The 16,157-nt window shown below is 34.1% G+C and overlaps 1 protein-coding gene across 4 annotated transcripts in view; it reads right to left on the bottom strand.

Annotated features, from left to right (window-relative positions):
- LOC104587729 (syntaxin-132-like) overlaps nt 1–16,157 on the bottom strand; it is an 86,668-nt gene that overhangs the window by 961 nt on the left and 69,550 nt on the right. For all 4 annotated transcript variants that reach the window (XM_088890510.1, XM_088890511.1, XM_088890513.1 and 1 more), the window contains one exon: nt 1,468–1,533. In XM_088890510.1, coding sequence (XP_088746636.1) covers nt 1,468–1,533 — 66 coding nt within the window. The remainder of the gene's footprint in view (nt 1–1,467; nt 1,534–16,157) is intronic.

Raw genomic sequence — 16,157 nt, 5'->3', positions numbered from 1 at the left:
TATTCTGAATAATTCTTCCCTTGCCATGTTTAGTTTGTGGGATTTCATGAGATGGGATGGGAAAAAGGTGGGATTATAGATCCCAATTCTTGGGATGTAGAATCCCACCATTTTTTGTGGGAAACAAGTGGGAATCTTGTTTAACAATAAAAACACATATATTAGACTTGTGACCCATTAATAAATTATTAATTATTTAACAATATATTACTAAAATAATTTAATAAAAAAATAATTTATAAATAAATTAAAATAAATAATTAATCAACTAAAAATAATTCAATAAATAACTAGTATTTCAGAATAAAATGTAAAAATTATTAATTAAGTGATAAGCATTAATAAAATCAAATATTAATAGTAAAGTATAAACTGATAAAAATTAAAATGATATAATTAATAAGTAATATAAAATTAATAATAGATAATAAAATACTAAACCAGAAAAATATTATTAGTCAATTAATAATTAATAACAAAATAGTGAATAGTTAATTAACTAATTAATGAATAAAAAAAGAATTATTTTATTATTTATAATTTATTTAAGAAAATTAATAAATTAAGTAAAATAAATAATTAATAAGACAATTAGTCAATGTAAAAGTTATTAATACATTATTATACTAAAATTATTAATCAAGGCATAGGTATTAGTAAATATAATATTAATAATTAAATATCAACTAATAAAAATTAAAATATTAATTAATGATAAGAAATGATTATTTAATTATTAATGTTAAATAATTAATAATAAAATACTAAATAACAAAAATATATTATTCGGTTATTAATAATTAACAAAAAATTATTAATAATTAATTAAGTAATTAATGAATAAATAAATAATTAAAAATGTAATAATGAAAATTAATTAATAGCAAATATTAACAAAATAAATTTAAAATATTAATTCTTAATTAATATTTAATTAACTAATTCTTAGTATTAATTAATAATAAAATATAAAATAATAAAATTATTACTAATTATCTAATTAATTATTTAATAATTGTTATTAGAAATGATTTTCCCACTATTTTCCCTTTTGCAACCAAACAATGGAATGTGGAAAATTTCCACCCATTATCCCTTTCTCATCCCATCCCATCCCACCAAAATCCTCTCCGTCAAACCAAACACAGCCTAAAAGATTTGAAAGGGCCAAAATACAGCCATGTGATCTCAACTATTCACAAAGTCTTATTTTGAGTAATAAGACCAGCAATGTTCTGAACTTGGATTATATTAGCTGGTCAAAAATATCAGATCATATTGAGTTATTGATTTCAAATATGTCAAGATTTTGTGCATGAGGAACAACTTCTTGTATCCACCTCTTGCTGATTATACCCTCCCAATTTTCATAGTGTTCTAGGCATTGCTCTAAATAGCATAGAGAAGCATATTTGCACTTCATTCATAGCAGATATTATGCATCAAAAGATAATAATAGTTCCATACATGTGATTCTATGTTGTCCAGCATGTCACCTTGTGCGTCCACCAACACTGCAATGTCTAGGAATACCTAGAGAGAGAAAAAATAAATCAAAGATGCACAGAAAATTAAATACATGTTCAATCTTTATAGGTTGGAACTCCTTGAAATTGTTCACTACCACAGCTTAAAAATAGAGTAGGATTTTCTCTATTGTTATGAAAAGCAGCAAATGTCAAAAGCAAGGTTAAGAATGCTGCTCAACAAACTTAGGTGACATCTACTTGTCTATAAAGATGACAAGCAAGCAAGCAGCAATTCTCAGTCCTTTGGACCATTAATGGTGTAAACACTCTTTGCAAGTGGCAACTTTTGCCTTTTGGAAAATTCAAACATATCCAACTTTCTTTTTGGGTTGTTGTGGCCTTCCCAGTAGACCTTTGTGATGGAAGGTTTCAGTTAAACATGTCCACACCTTACTCTCCTCCCATCCCAAGAATGAAAGGGAAAATGAAGAGAAATATCAATGTCTAAACTACAATAAGCCAATAAGATTACAAAATGAAGACACTAAGACAATGCATTAAGAACATAAAGATAATTGTCAAGTCTATTATTTCTACCTTGGACTTTGGTGGCTGTTGGGACTAGGGTTAAAAAGCCTATAATCCCTCTTTACCAATGTAGAGAGGTATGACACTGATTACTGTAATAAGAATAATTTTTTTGCCATTTGACTCCATTATTTTTATTTATTTATTTGATTGGTATTAACTACCTCCATTATTCATTGTAGCATTTGAAAGGTAAGAAAAAAAAAACTAAGTAATTGAGAAATAGAAGGTTTCCAGAGCTTGCAATGAAATATCAAGCTATAGTACCTGTGTTTAATTGCACTAAGATTCTCAAGGGGTTAGAAAGGTAAGTGGACAACTTATATCACTTTGCCAGATGGGTTGTAATGCTTAATCGCAACAACATATTTTCATTAGTATATATAATTGTAAAGAAGTTTATTTCTCTTTACTGCAATTATTTCCACATTTTATGGAGGGAATGGGACGAAACAGAGAGAGGAGACAAAAGCAAATGAATACAGGAGTTCTTTCTTTTTGTGGGAAGAGGGTGTGAAGGTTGGGTTCTAACAAAATCTAGGTGTTAAGCATTGGAAGTTGGAACACCCTATGTCACTTTTAAGAGTGTTGAGAGGGTAGTGATACTTTTGTCATTTGCTCTTATTTCAAATTTATTTTATTACATAGGCTTTATGTAACTGCCAAGACATCATTATATACGTTGATAGAATGGAAGAGTGATCCAAGACATTCCTTTTTCTTCTATTTCTTCTACTACTCGTTCTTAAGCTCTCTTATTTGTTGATTCCTTGGTTAGAATTCTAGAGTAAGTTTTGGTACTTGGTATTAGATGTCAGTGCAATTCTAACAAGAGAAGATGAATAGATTTGATGTGTGCCTATTGAGTCAACCACACCAAGAGAAATGTATTTACATTAATGAAAAGTAAAAGGATAATTCTGCCCCTAAGATACAAGAAGAATAACACAAAGTATAAAATGAAAGAATATGTGCAAAAAGAAGTAAAATTATAGCTTTAACCCTCATTGTCCATGTCTCTACACTCCCCCTTAAACTGATGTAGGGACGCTATCATCAGTTTGCTCATGAGAAAGGTATGTCTCGCTCTAGTCATAGCTTTTGTGAAAATGTTTACCAATTGAAGGTTGAAAGATACATGAGGAAATGAAATGCGACAAGTAGTGAGGAAATCTTGGAAAATGACATTCCACTTCATTATGCTTCGTCCTCCTACAAAAAACAAGATTGGAAGCAATCTTGATAGCACTAAGATTGTTAACAAATAAGGAAACCGGAGATGAATGAAAGAAGATAGTTAACAAAAGTAATCTTGATAGCACTAAGATCTACACCATTATTCAACTTTTCTCCAACTAAGGAAGCTACGTGAAATCCAACATCAAGACTATCAATGAACTTAAAGGCTTTGGAGATGTTGAAAATTGATCTTCTACAACAACTCTACAAGGAGTCAAGTTTTTTACATCAAGTTATAATTAAGTTATTTTTTCAATCTTTTTTTAGAATCTTAATATAAATCAATTATATGATCCACCTCATAGATGCTCAATAAGACTAACTTAGTCATCCTTAAAAACCATAGTCCTTTTAGATTTGGTTTCTTAGCTTTCCTAAGCTTAATCATGTTATAAAAGTTAGGAAAAGATCTTTAAAATCCAAAGGAAAGGTTTCCAGCCATTGGTCCCAAAAAATGAACTTGCTCTAATACCATACCAGTGCAGTTCAAACAAAAGAAGATGAACAAATTTGAGGTGCGTCTAATGAATCAACAACACCAAGAGATATAATTATATTAATGAAAAGTAAAAGGACAATTATGTCCCAAAGATACAAGAAGTGTAATACAAAACAAAAGAATGAAAGAATATGTATAAAGAAGTAGAATTAAGAATTTAACCCTCACTATCCCTATCTCTTCATCAGAGCACAATGTTCTAGTTTTAGAGATGCTAACTAATGGTTGATGTTATCATAACCAGTAGTTAACATCAGCATTCTGCATGGTTAGTTGTCACCCTACATTAAGATGTACACTCTATAAAATTTTAGAAGAATTCTAATGCAAGTTTTGAAGAGATTTGAATTTGGATCGGACCCAACCACATTTGAATATGATCCTATTATCTAACATTGACATCCAAATCCAATATGAAATCAGTTGTGTAGGGATCTCATATCAGATTCATATTTAATAGGAGCTGCTTTATATTTCTTTAAAATAAAGAAAGTCTTAATTGCTTTTTACTTATATATAATATGAAATGTTAAACTTATTGTTATAAATCTTATATAATAACATATTATATGATTTAAATGGGCTCGGATCTTAATCGTAAAGCATTTCCTTTCGGCATACATATCGTGAAGCAAACCAGGCGGCTGATTGGCTAGTGCACAATGCCCCACCCTATTGTCCAGCTAGTTTAGGTTCAGTCCCAAAGGATCTCAGTCAGATTTGTATTTTGATTCTTGGGGAAGGGCTACCCGTCTTGTGTAGCCCCTCAACTTTTCCTATAAAAAAAAGGGCTCGGATCTTAATTGGATTGGTTGGGGTTAAATCCAAATTTGATCCATTTATGTAAACAAGTCAATTTAATCTAAAATGATTGGTTTAGGTTTCGGGACTTTTAGAGTCCATTTTGTTGGAGTCGGCTATAGAAGGGTAGTCTAGTCATTTTACTTTATGTTATATGCTAGATGTAAGTACTATTATATTCTAAGTTAAGTGATGTGTCCCACACTTAATTAGGGGCACGATAGTCATTGTGCTTCTGTTTAGAAAACTATAAATAAATCTGGCCGACTAAAGAGAGATGGATTCTCTAGTTCAAACCAATCCTTACTTCTACCTCTTCTTCTCTCTTCTCTTCTCCTCTTTCTCTCTTTTCTTCTGTTATTATGAAATCGAAACATATACAAATCTAAATTTTATCATGGTATCTGAGCTGTTATAAATCAGTTCAGATTTGCCCAGTTTTTTGTGCCTCCCAATCTAGTATTTTGCAGTTTTCTCTTCAATCACTTGGAGTTTGACAAAAAGGCTGAAAAGGAGTGGTCATTTTTTCCTTCTAGAGGTTTTAATGCCTCCAGTTTGCTGTGTTGTGTTGGTTTCAGATGGTTGGTAGAAAACCCTCTAATCGATGGATCGAAGAGAGCTGTTTACAGTAGTTTAGTAGTCTAATAGGTTTGAGTCTGACCTATGCTTGTATTTGGGTGATTTTTGTGGTGTTGAAAGTGGAGAATAGTGGTGATTACCATTGCTGAAGTTTGTGATAGTAAATGTTTCAGCAATAGTCAGTCGTGGGTGTGTAGTCTGGTGATCATTAGTAAGGTAGGGTGACATACTAGTGTGAGAAGAAGAAAAAAATTATTTTTTTATGGCAGCTATGGGAGACAGTAGTGAACACAAGTTCAGTGTTATGATTCCCCCTGATTACTTGAATGTGCAGATTACCTCTATTAAACTGAACGGAGAGAATTATGTACCTTGGGCTAAATTTGTTGAAGTTTTTCTAAGAGCTAAGAAGAAGGTGAAGCATGTGAGAGAAGATAAACCCTTAGTTGATTCTCAGGAGTACAATGATTGGAAACAAGAAGATAAACAATATTACGGCTTGGTTATGGAATATTATGGAAAGAAGCTTTACTCAGTACATGACAATACTACTAGAGTATACCAACTCTACCAAGAGTATTTTAATTTGCAATAGGGTAATCAAAGTCTTGAGGAACACTATGCTAGCCCGAGGAATCTTAGGAATGAGTTGAATGTGTATCACCTCCTTATGTTTGATGTCAAAATTTAGCAACAATAGAGAGAGCAACTTGATGTAACTAGATTTTTAGTGGGATTAAAGTCTGAGTACCAATGAGAGCACAAATACTAGGTGGGTCTGCCCTTCCCTCTCTTAAAGATGTGTTTGTCCATCTCTAGAGGATTTCAGTTGAACCTACAAAGAGCTCCACCATATCAGATAGGTTTTCTTTTGGAGTGACAAGAGGGGGAGGTCGTGGAGGTAGAGGAGAAACTCATGAAAGTTCAGCCAGGTCATGGTGGTGGTGGACCCATGTACAATCATGGTGGTGGTGGGAACATGTATAGTCATGGTGATGGGTGTATTGGAGGTTGAGATTCAGGGGAGCTTGTAGTAGAGCGGATAGCAATGGTCTGAGAAGGAGTACACATTATGGTATGAAAGGACAGACTATAAATTTTTGTTATGATCTATATGGCCCACCTTCAACTTGGGCAAATCATGCAATGCCTAATAGTGGTAGTATGAGATAAGAAATTAAAAAAGCCGATCAGACACCTCCTACATCTACAGATGCCTCTGGGCAAGAGATGATGAGTGTTCCATGTGATGAGTATGAGCAGTTGCTCCAAGCCACTTCTCAGTAGAATATAACTACGCTTCACCACTTAGGTATGGCTTTTTGGCATCCAAACCCTCCCATTGGATCATTGACTTTGGAGCTTGTGATCATATGACTGGGACTCTAGATGTGTTTTCTTCTCTTTCTTCATCCTCTACAAATCTATAGATGCCTCCGGGCAAGAGATGATGAGTGTTCCATGTGATGAGTATGAGCAGTTGCTCCAAGCCACTTCTCAATAGAATATAACTATGCTTCACCACTTAGGTATGGCTTTTTGGCATCCAAACCCTCCCATTGGATCATTGACTTTGGAGCTTGTGATCATATGACTGGGACTCTAGATGTGTTTTCTTCTCTTTCTTCATCCTCTACAACTTACACTGTTACTCTTACTAATGGTTCAACTTCTTCCATATGTGATATTGGTAATATTAACACTAGGTCACTATCTTTGTCTTTAATCTTATGTCTGCTAGTAAATTGACCAAGTCTCTGAATTGCTCAATCACATTTTACCCTCATCTTGTGTTTTTCAGGATCTCAAGACAGGGGTGAAAATTGGTGGAGGGCATGAAGTTGGTGAACTGTATTATCTTGATAGTGGTGGTGGTTCGTCAATAGCTCTTCAGTCATCTCTTTCTCCACTACAGTGGCACTATAAACTTGGTCATCAATCTCTTAAAGCTCTTAAGTTACTTGTTTTAGCATTGAGTTATCTTTTTATTTTGGATTGTGAGTTCTGTCAGTATGGAAAACATCATCATGTTCCTTTTAGTCATAGAGTTGATAGTCATATGTCAAGTCCTTTTTCTTTGGTCCATTCAGACATTTGGGTTCCAAATAAAATGTGTTACATAATGGTTACAAGTACTTTGTTATTTTTTTATGATTATTCAATGATGACATGGTTTTATCTTATGAAAGAAAGGAGTGAATAATTTTCATTTTCCAAAAGTTTCATGCTGAAATTCACACTCATTTTGGTGTACATATTAAGATCTTATGTTTTGATAATGGTTGAAAATATTTTTAAACACCTTTTCAACAATATTTAGAACAACATGATATTATTCATCAAACATCTTGCACTTATCCATTCTTCATGGTTAGTTTTTCTTCTCAGTCTTGTTTCCTACATTGTCTCATTTTCCTCACTCCTAGGGTTTTTTGGTGTGTATTTTGTTCATAATCTTGGGCCTAGACTAGACAAATTAGATGCACGATGTACTATGTTTTCCTTGGCTATTCTAGGACCCGGAAAGGGTATAAGTGTTAGATTCCCAATTCTTGACGTTGCTCTGTGTGTCCAGATGTTACATTCTTTGTGTCTGTTCCAATTTCTTTTCTAGGTTGGATGTCTCTTCTTCTCCTCTTTTGCTTCTAGTTCCTATTGAAGACCCCATTCCTCTTGTTCTAGTTGCAACCAAGTCTTCGCCTCTAGTGCAACTTTCCGTTGAACGACCACCTATTTGAAAAGTGTATACACGTCAATCCGTTTATGGATCCAACAATTGTTTCTGCACCACCATCAAACCCCATTTCTGACCTTGACCTTCCCATTGCCTTGCGAAAAGGTAAACACAGCTGTACCCTTTATCCTATCTCTAATTATGTTTTTGTATCTCATCTTTCTGCTTCCCATCGATAGTTTGTTTCGTTGTTGTCTTTTGTTTCCATTCCTAAGGATGTCCAACAAGCCCTTACCTCTCTACGATGGCATTAAGTGATGGAAGATGAACTTTCAGCTTTGGCTCATAATCATACGTGGGATCTCACTATTGTTCCTCTTGGTAAGCATGTTGTAGGATGTAAGTGGGTATACACAGTCAAGTACTTACCTGATGGTAGTGTTGAGTGGTTGAAAGCTCAGCTGGTTGCCAAAGGTTATTCATATATGGCATTGACTACACAAAGACTTTCTCTCTTGTTACCAAGATTGGTTTTGTTCGTGTATTGATCTCTCTAGTTGTTATGTATGATTAGCCTTTGTTTCAACTTGATATCAAGATTGCCTTTTTACATGGTGATCTTCTTGAGGAGGTGTATATGGAGCAACCACCAAGGTTTGTTGCTCAGAGGGAGGATAGTAAGGTGTGTAGGCTTAAGAAAGCTATTTATGGACTTAAACAATCTCTCTATGCATAGTTTGGCAGATGCAATGAAGTGGTGAAGAAATTTGGGATGAAATAGTGTCAGGTTGGCCATTCAATATTCAATTATGATTCTGGTGCTAGAAAGATTTTTAGACAAAGGACATTGGTAAACTAAGATATTTCTTAGGGATAGAGGTGGCAAAGTCTAAGTATGATATTAATTTGTGCCAAAGGAGATATGTCATTGATCTACTATGCGACGTAGGGTTTTTGGGTGCCAAACCAGCTGAAATACCCATGGAATTAAATGTCAAGTTGAATAGTGATGCAGGTAAGGAGTTTGAAGATCCAAGAAGGTATAGGAGGTTGGTGGGTAAGTTGAACTACCTAACTATTACTCGACCCAATATCTCATTTGCGGTTAGTGTAGTGAGTCAGTTTATGTAGAATTCTCGAATCCCACATTAAGATGCGGTTCTAAGGATTGTATAGTACTTGAAAAGAGCTCTAGGCTGTGGCTTGTTATATAAAAGTAGAGGAAGTCTTGAGATAGAGGGATAAACTAATGCTGATTAGACCAATTCCATATCTAATAGAAAGTCCACTATAGGGTATTGCATTTTTCTTAGCAGAAATTTGGTGACATGGAAGAGTAAGAAGCAGGCAATGGTAGGAAGGAGTGCAAAAGTTGAATATAGAGCCATGGCACACACAACATGTGGACCAGTGTGGTTGAAGAATCTCTTAGAGGAGATGGATCACTCGATTGACACTCCTATGAAACTATATTGTGATAACCAAGCTACAATTTATATTTCTTCTAATCCAAATTTTCATGAAAGAACAAAAACATATAGAAGTTGATTACCACTTTGTGAGAGAGAAGGTGCTTAGTGGAGTAACAAGTACAACATATGTGAATATAGGAAATCAATGGGCAGACCTGTTCATCAAAGGGTTGAGTTGGGGAAGAGTGGATTATATATGTAACAAGCTAAGACTATATGACATATACTTACTGACTTGAGGGGGAGCGTTGGAATTGGATATAGAAGGGTAGTCTAGTCATTTTACTTTATGTAATATGCTAGATGTAATTACTATTATATTCTAAGTTAAGTGATGCATCCCACACTTAAGTGAGGGGCACAATAGTCATTGTGATTCTATTTAGAAAACTGTAAATAAATTTGGCCTACTAGAGAGAGATGGGCTCTCTAGTTCTAACTAGTCTTTCCTTCAACCTCTTCTCCTCTTTTCTATTCTTGTCACTCTCTCTTTTCTTTTGTTATTCCGACACTGAAACATATACAGATCTGAACTTTATCACATTTAAAGCCCTATTGATGAGGATATAATATTTCTAGAAAGTCTAGTTTACATTTTGTGGATAGTGGGCGTTCTTTGTGGATTTTAAGTATGCTTGGCATAATGGCATGTAAGGGATGGTTCGTATGATATTCTGGAGACTAGAGGTAGTCCCATGTCATTCAGATTTGTATTGACTATTGAACATCTAATGGTGATTTTTCTCCATCTATTTTTCCTGCCACCCTTATTTTTGGTTGTTGTTGGACTGTGCAAGATTGATTCTTTGAAATAGACTGATCTCTATATGCCCTGTTGCATAGAACAATTGTTTCTTGGTGCTCAGATAAATTTTCGTGAAGATTATTTCAATGTGTGTCCTTCCCTGTTGAATAGTTTAAAATATCATTAGTGATGGCTACCTTTTTATGCCAAGAAAAAGTGATGGCTGCCTCAAAAGAAGTGGATTGAAAACAATAGTTATGTGCAACATTTTGGGGGGAGGGGGCAAGGACCCACTTTATTACATTTTTGACCCAATTTCCACTATGTAACCATATAAATAATGGTTTTCATAAAAAGTTTGGGGGGCCAAGGACCCCGCCCCCCACCAATATACTTGGCTCTGCCCCTAGTTATGTGGGAGCTAGTGAGAGATCTATTATTCAAATGACTATTGTAAAGTTGGACAACAATGACCCTTATAGAGTGGGAACAACATAAGCTCAGCTTAAAATGAAAATTTTATAAAACAATTGTAAAACCAACAATGTCGTATGGAGCAGAGTTAATGGGGCAGAAATAAAGTCATTGAAAGAAACCTAGAAGTAGCTCCAATAAGTAATAAAATGAGAGAAAATAGACTAAGATTTTTTTTTCTGGTCATGTACATAGAAGACCATCTGAAACACCCATAAGAAGAAGCAATATCTATTAGAAGTTAATGGGGTTAGAAGGGCTAGTTGCAGACCGAGAAGGACATAAGCTGTAGTAAGAAATGGTTAAAGTGATCTTAATTTAACAATATTGGATATGGAACTAAACAAAATGGAATGGGGGAACAAGATTCATTATCTGATCCCATATAGTTGGGAGAAGCCTTTGATGATGACAGAGACAATGACGACGATGATGATGATGGTGATGATTATTTGTTCATGACCTTAGTCTAGATTAAGTGAAGTTTGATTTGAAATCTCTTTGACGTGTTTTTTTCCTTGGGTGTTCCTCTACACAAAAGGGGTATCATAGTTTTCAATGCACCAAGGCAAGGCTAGGCCATAGTTTTCTAGGCATCAAGGTGATGCTAGCTACGCAATAGGAGAGCACCTTGTCACCTAGGTGATGAGATTCTAAAATAATAAAATATAAATCCTAGGATAGTTCCCTAGGTTTCATAGTAATAAGCAGTAATCTTTAACTAATAATTATCATAATCCTCCTTAAATAAGTATAAATTTCATATAAAAAAGATAGAAAATTAACATATTTAAGAGAAGAAAAATAAGATAGGAAAGAAAGCATAAAGAACAAAAGGGCGGAGACCTTGTTTGGTCCTAGGAAGAAGATGATAAAGTCCTATTAATTGTTCATGTGTGTTAATTGGATAAAAACTTAAAGTTAATTCTTACTTATCAATTTAGGTTTTAAAAGTCTTAAAGTGTGGATTGAACCAAAAAATAAGAAAATAATAAAAAGAAACTAGTATAAGAATAATAATATTATTATTATAAACCCACAATAAGAATAATTAATCTAATAATATCTAGTGTCCTATTTATAGTATAAATTAAAAATATTATGTGGTTTGTTACTTATAAATATGTAGGCATTTGGGCAAGGTGACCCTCTAAAAGCACCTTATCGCCTAGCCATCGACTAATTGCCTTGACAATTATGGACTGGGCAATGAGTGTTTTTAAATAAAAAAACCAAAACCCTAGGAAGGTTTCCTATGTTCCATAGAAACCAGCAGTCATTTTTCACTAGTAATTAATTATCAATAATCTTCATAAAAAAGTTTAAACTTCATATCAAAATATAGAAAATCAACGTATTTGTTAAAAGAAAAAAGAAGAATAGAGAATTCAGAAATATAGGGGTAGAACCCTGTATTTTGTCCTAAGAAGAGAATAAAGAAAGGGTAGGAGAAGAAGAAGAAGAATAAAATGAAAGTATTGATTGGATAAACTTTCAAGTTCTTCTTTTCTTATCAGTTCAGGGGTTCAAGACAGAAACTTCCCCTATATTATCAGACACCTCCCTTGGTTTTGGCCCTAGCAAAAAACCTCCATTCACCTTTCAAAGTGGTATGCAAATACACCCCTTCCATTACTTTTTTTTTAATAGATAAATCTGATGTAATGCTTTAAATTTTTAATATCACAATTTTTTTTCCATAGGAAATTTTGCTGGGATGAACATTTACTGAATTATACCAAAAAATTACTATCTTTATTTTAGTTGGTTTCACTTCATCTTCATTAAGTGATGGGAGCAAAAGTTCACGTGAACTAAAGCCTCCCCTGAAACTTCTTCGAGTGAAGAATATAGCTAAAGTTCACATGAACCTACCTATACCTACCCCCTCATTACTGCCCAAATTGTCTTCTCCAAGTTGATACATCTTTCTCTGCAACCTAATTACCATCCGATTTTTGCTAGTGTTGGTGGACATGCCAAAGCATTCTTCTTTCTCAATCGGCAGTGACAGGAAGATAATGGTACCTTACTGATTGGCAATGGACTCAAGCAGGCAACCATGTGATGTTCCCCAGCAGCAAACATATGCAGATCCAGGATTCAGCCTCTTATTCTTAGATTTGAGACTCCTGTTTCTGTTGTCTAACCAGTCGATGAGGGAAAGAAAGTTATTGTACAGATACTGAGTTGGAATCCCCTACAGTTGTTCTATTCGTGATACTGGTCCATTTACATGCAGTCACACACCAGATCTGTTCATTTGATGGCTCCGGAGATATCAACCAACTTCAACTTCCATGTGGTTTCCAACTTCTAACAAGTAAGGAATCCATATTTCCAGTATTTAAGATGCTTACATTGTAGGCAAGGTTAGGGACAGGTTTCAAATGAATAGATGAAATTTTGAGACATAGACTGTGGTTTTTCTAAGAGCTCTTGGTTTGGAACTGTTGATCTCTTGGGTAGTTGGGTTGGGGATTAATGGGACAATTTGAGGCTCTACTTACACTTGGTACTTACTAGCCTAAGAAAAAGAAGAATGAAAATTCCAAATGCAATGTTTCCCAAGAATGGTTCTAAAATCCTGAGTTGCGCAGGAAGATTAAATTTTAAAAAGAAGCACCAAAGTAAAACTCCATCAGCAGCATTCATCCACCACCGCTCATTTACCTGCAACTCAAATTTTGAGAAGGAAGAACCTTTTTTCACCTGTAAATATTAGACAGAGTTTGACCACCTTACGTGATTTCCATGAGAAGCCAGCGGAGACAACCTCGGGTCATGGTTCCCATGTAAAGACAACAACAGAGACTTCAACTTCCCTTAGGACACACACGTTCTGAACTAGTGTTTAGATGATGGAGTTCTGGAGTCCAAGTTTTGTGTATCTCATAATTGTGTCAGGACACTCTTGTACTGCGGCTATAAATTCTGAAGAAATGAACTCTTCTGAGAGCAGAGAATATGATTCTTCATCTACTGTGTTTTCTTTTGATCTTTTGTGGCATCAGAGCTCTGGTTTTCTCCAAGGCTCAATCTCCTCAATCACTGTCTTCCCAATCGTCAATTTCCACCCTGCTCCCTGTTACCACCATTAATATCCAACCAGTGGCTTCCCCACTTCCAAATGAAAGTATTCCAGATAATCTCATACGATTCAATGGAGAAAACTCCAGCTATTCTCATAGACTGAGTGGAATCGTTGATGGTACAAACGAGTGCCATCCCAAGGAGAAACCGTCTTCAGAGGATCCTTCCAAGATGGTTGATAATCCAGATCATGAAGCCTGGATTCGGTTAGATCAATGGATTCTAACCTTCATATTGTCATCTCTAACAGGACAGGAGTTGTCTCAAGTGGTTGGTTTAACCACTTCAACCGCCGTTTGGTCTTCACCGGCAAGATCTTTTGCCTCCGTCTCCCATAACCGTGTCCTAGCTACAGTTAAAGATGAAAACCAAGAAGTAGAGGTGTAATGTGGGCTGTGCGGAGCCGGATGTAGTGGGTTGTGCCATGCCGGCAAGCGGGCCTGGGCTGGCCGCGTTTGCTTGGCCTGAGCCTCTCAAAAGTCTAGGCCCAACATAGCGCATAGAATGAGCCCAGGCGGGCCCATGTCGTGTCATTCTTTTCATTTTTTGCTAAATAAAAATGACATATTTTTGGGAAATATAAAAATTTAACAAAAGAAAATACTTAACAAAATACAAAATAGACAATAATTTGAAAAGGAACTTTTAGAAATTTTATTTCATTTGAATTTAATGAATACAGAGTAAAAAAAAATTAAATGGAATTGGAATAAAATATAAAAATAATATAGTATAATTGATAAAAAATTACAATCATATCGAAAAAAAGCACAAATAACTTTTAAATAAAATTTGCAAAAATTTTAAAAAGGTTGTACAATTATTGAGTATACAAAAAAAAATGTTTGACTTCATTATTTTCTTTTAAGTTCCACATCCTCTATCTTCAACATCCACCCAATCCTTCAAGCATATATACATTTCTAAGCTTTCATCATTCATGCAACTTTTTGTTGTCCACTACCTTAATACTTGCACTAAAACAAGACTCCGATGAAATTGTGGACTGCGTAGGGGTTTGTAGATTATGTCCCATTGTGGCAAGAACTATATAATTAGTTATATCATAAAAAATATATCCATGTGCTATTGGAAAATATTCACTAATTATAAATAATTGATTAACTAAAATACAAGAAGTTGGGTAATAAACACCCAAAAATGCATTAGTTATATCATAAAAAATTGTAAACGAATTTTTTTAAAATATTGTAAAACATAAAATTCTTTTTTCTAAAATATAATTTTCATCAATAAAGTGTCCTCTAATACAAATATAATTAATATTATATTTTGAAGTCCAAATATCAGATATAAATGAAGAAATTGAATTTTCTTTATATGAATAAAAATTTTAAAAGCATATGTTGTAATTATATTTCTAAAATATTTTTAAATTAAAATTCTTTCTAATCTAAGGTCTTCAAATAATAAAAATGGTTATTCAGCATGTAGCTAATTCTTGTCTCATTTTTTGTTGGTTATTTTAAAATTTTCAAAAAAAAAAACCCATACCCAATTTGTGTTTTGATTTTGATTATTTCTATTTATTAGATGATAGGCCATATGCTAGCCAAATGACTAGTACCACCCTTGTTGCTATAACTAAAATGACTTTTATATTTCATTAAAACAACTCTATTTCCATTCCCCTCAAAAACTTCTATATTAAACATTTCATAGAATAAGTTGGTCTTTTTCTTTCCACCCCTAATAGCAATAATGGGGGTGGTTTCACCAACATAAGCCATAAAATCACTAGCACTCATATTGTTATTGTCGTACTATGACTGGACATCCTCAAAGCTGAACATGTTGGAAAGGGATTTTGAGAGTAAGTAGCCATTTTTAACTGGTTTGGAATGAAAATTAATTGCAAATTACCCAATCCACTGGTTTGGAATCCCAATTTGATTTCAACTAATGAAGCCTCTAAGACTCTCAAATTGCTAACTCGAGATACTTGAGTAAGCCTTTTGTTGAAACTTGAATAAAGCTAAGAATTATGGATTACAGAGCAAGAGATTAAAAGAGTATAAGATAGAAGATGAAAGTGTATGAGAGAGTATATGAGTGAGGCACTATGAAAATTGATGTGACGAGAATGAGGGATGGTAAGGGTATTTATAGGAGTTGGAATTAATTCACTTAACCAAAATATCCTTAAAACTAGTCATTTTATAATTGTTGGGAGGGGTATTTTGGTCTTTTAGAAAATTAAATCACTTTATCAAAACACCCCCAAGCTAATTGTTATATAGCTATTGGGGGTCATTATTGTAATTTTTCCTCTCCTAAAAGCTAAAATACACAAATACCCTCCACAAACCAATTGTTTATAGTTATTAGGGGGTATTTATAATTTATGTAAAAAACTCCCAAAAAATAAAAATAAAAAACTAACCTTTGGGGACCCCAACGGCTGTATCCAAAGCAGATCAACTTCATGTTGTGTCATGTTAGTGGACCAGGCCAGGCTGAGCCATAGGCCGTACCAGCATAACCCACTTTGTCGTGCCATGCT

The sequence above is a fragment of the Nelumbo nucifera genome, chromosome 6 (assembly GCF_055504915.1).
Source record: "Nelumbo nucifera cultivar China Antique chromosome 6, China Antique-T2T, whole genome shotgun sequence".
Classification (NCBI taxonomy): Eukaryota; Viridiplantae; Streptophyta; class Magnoliopsida; order Proteales; family Nelumbonaceae; genus Nelumbo; species Nelumbo nucifera.
This window is presented reverse-complemented; position numbering and strand designations above follow the sequence as displayed.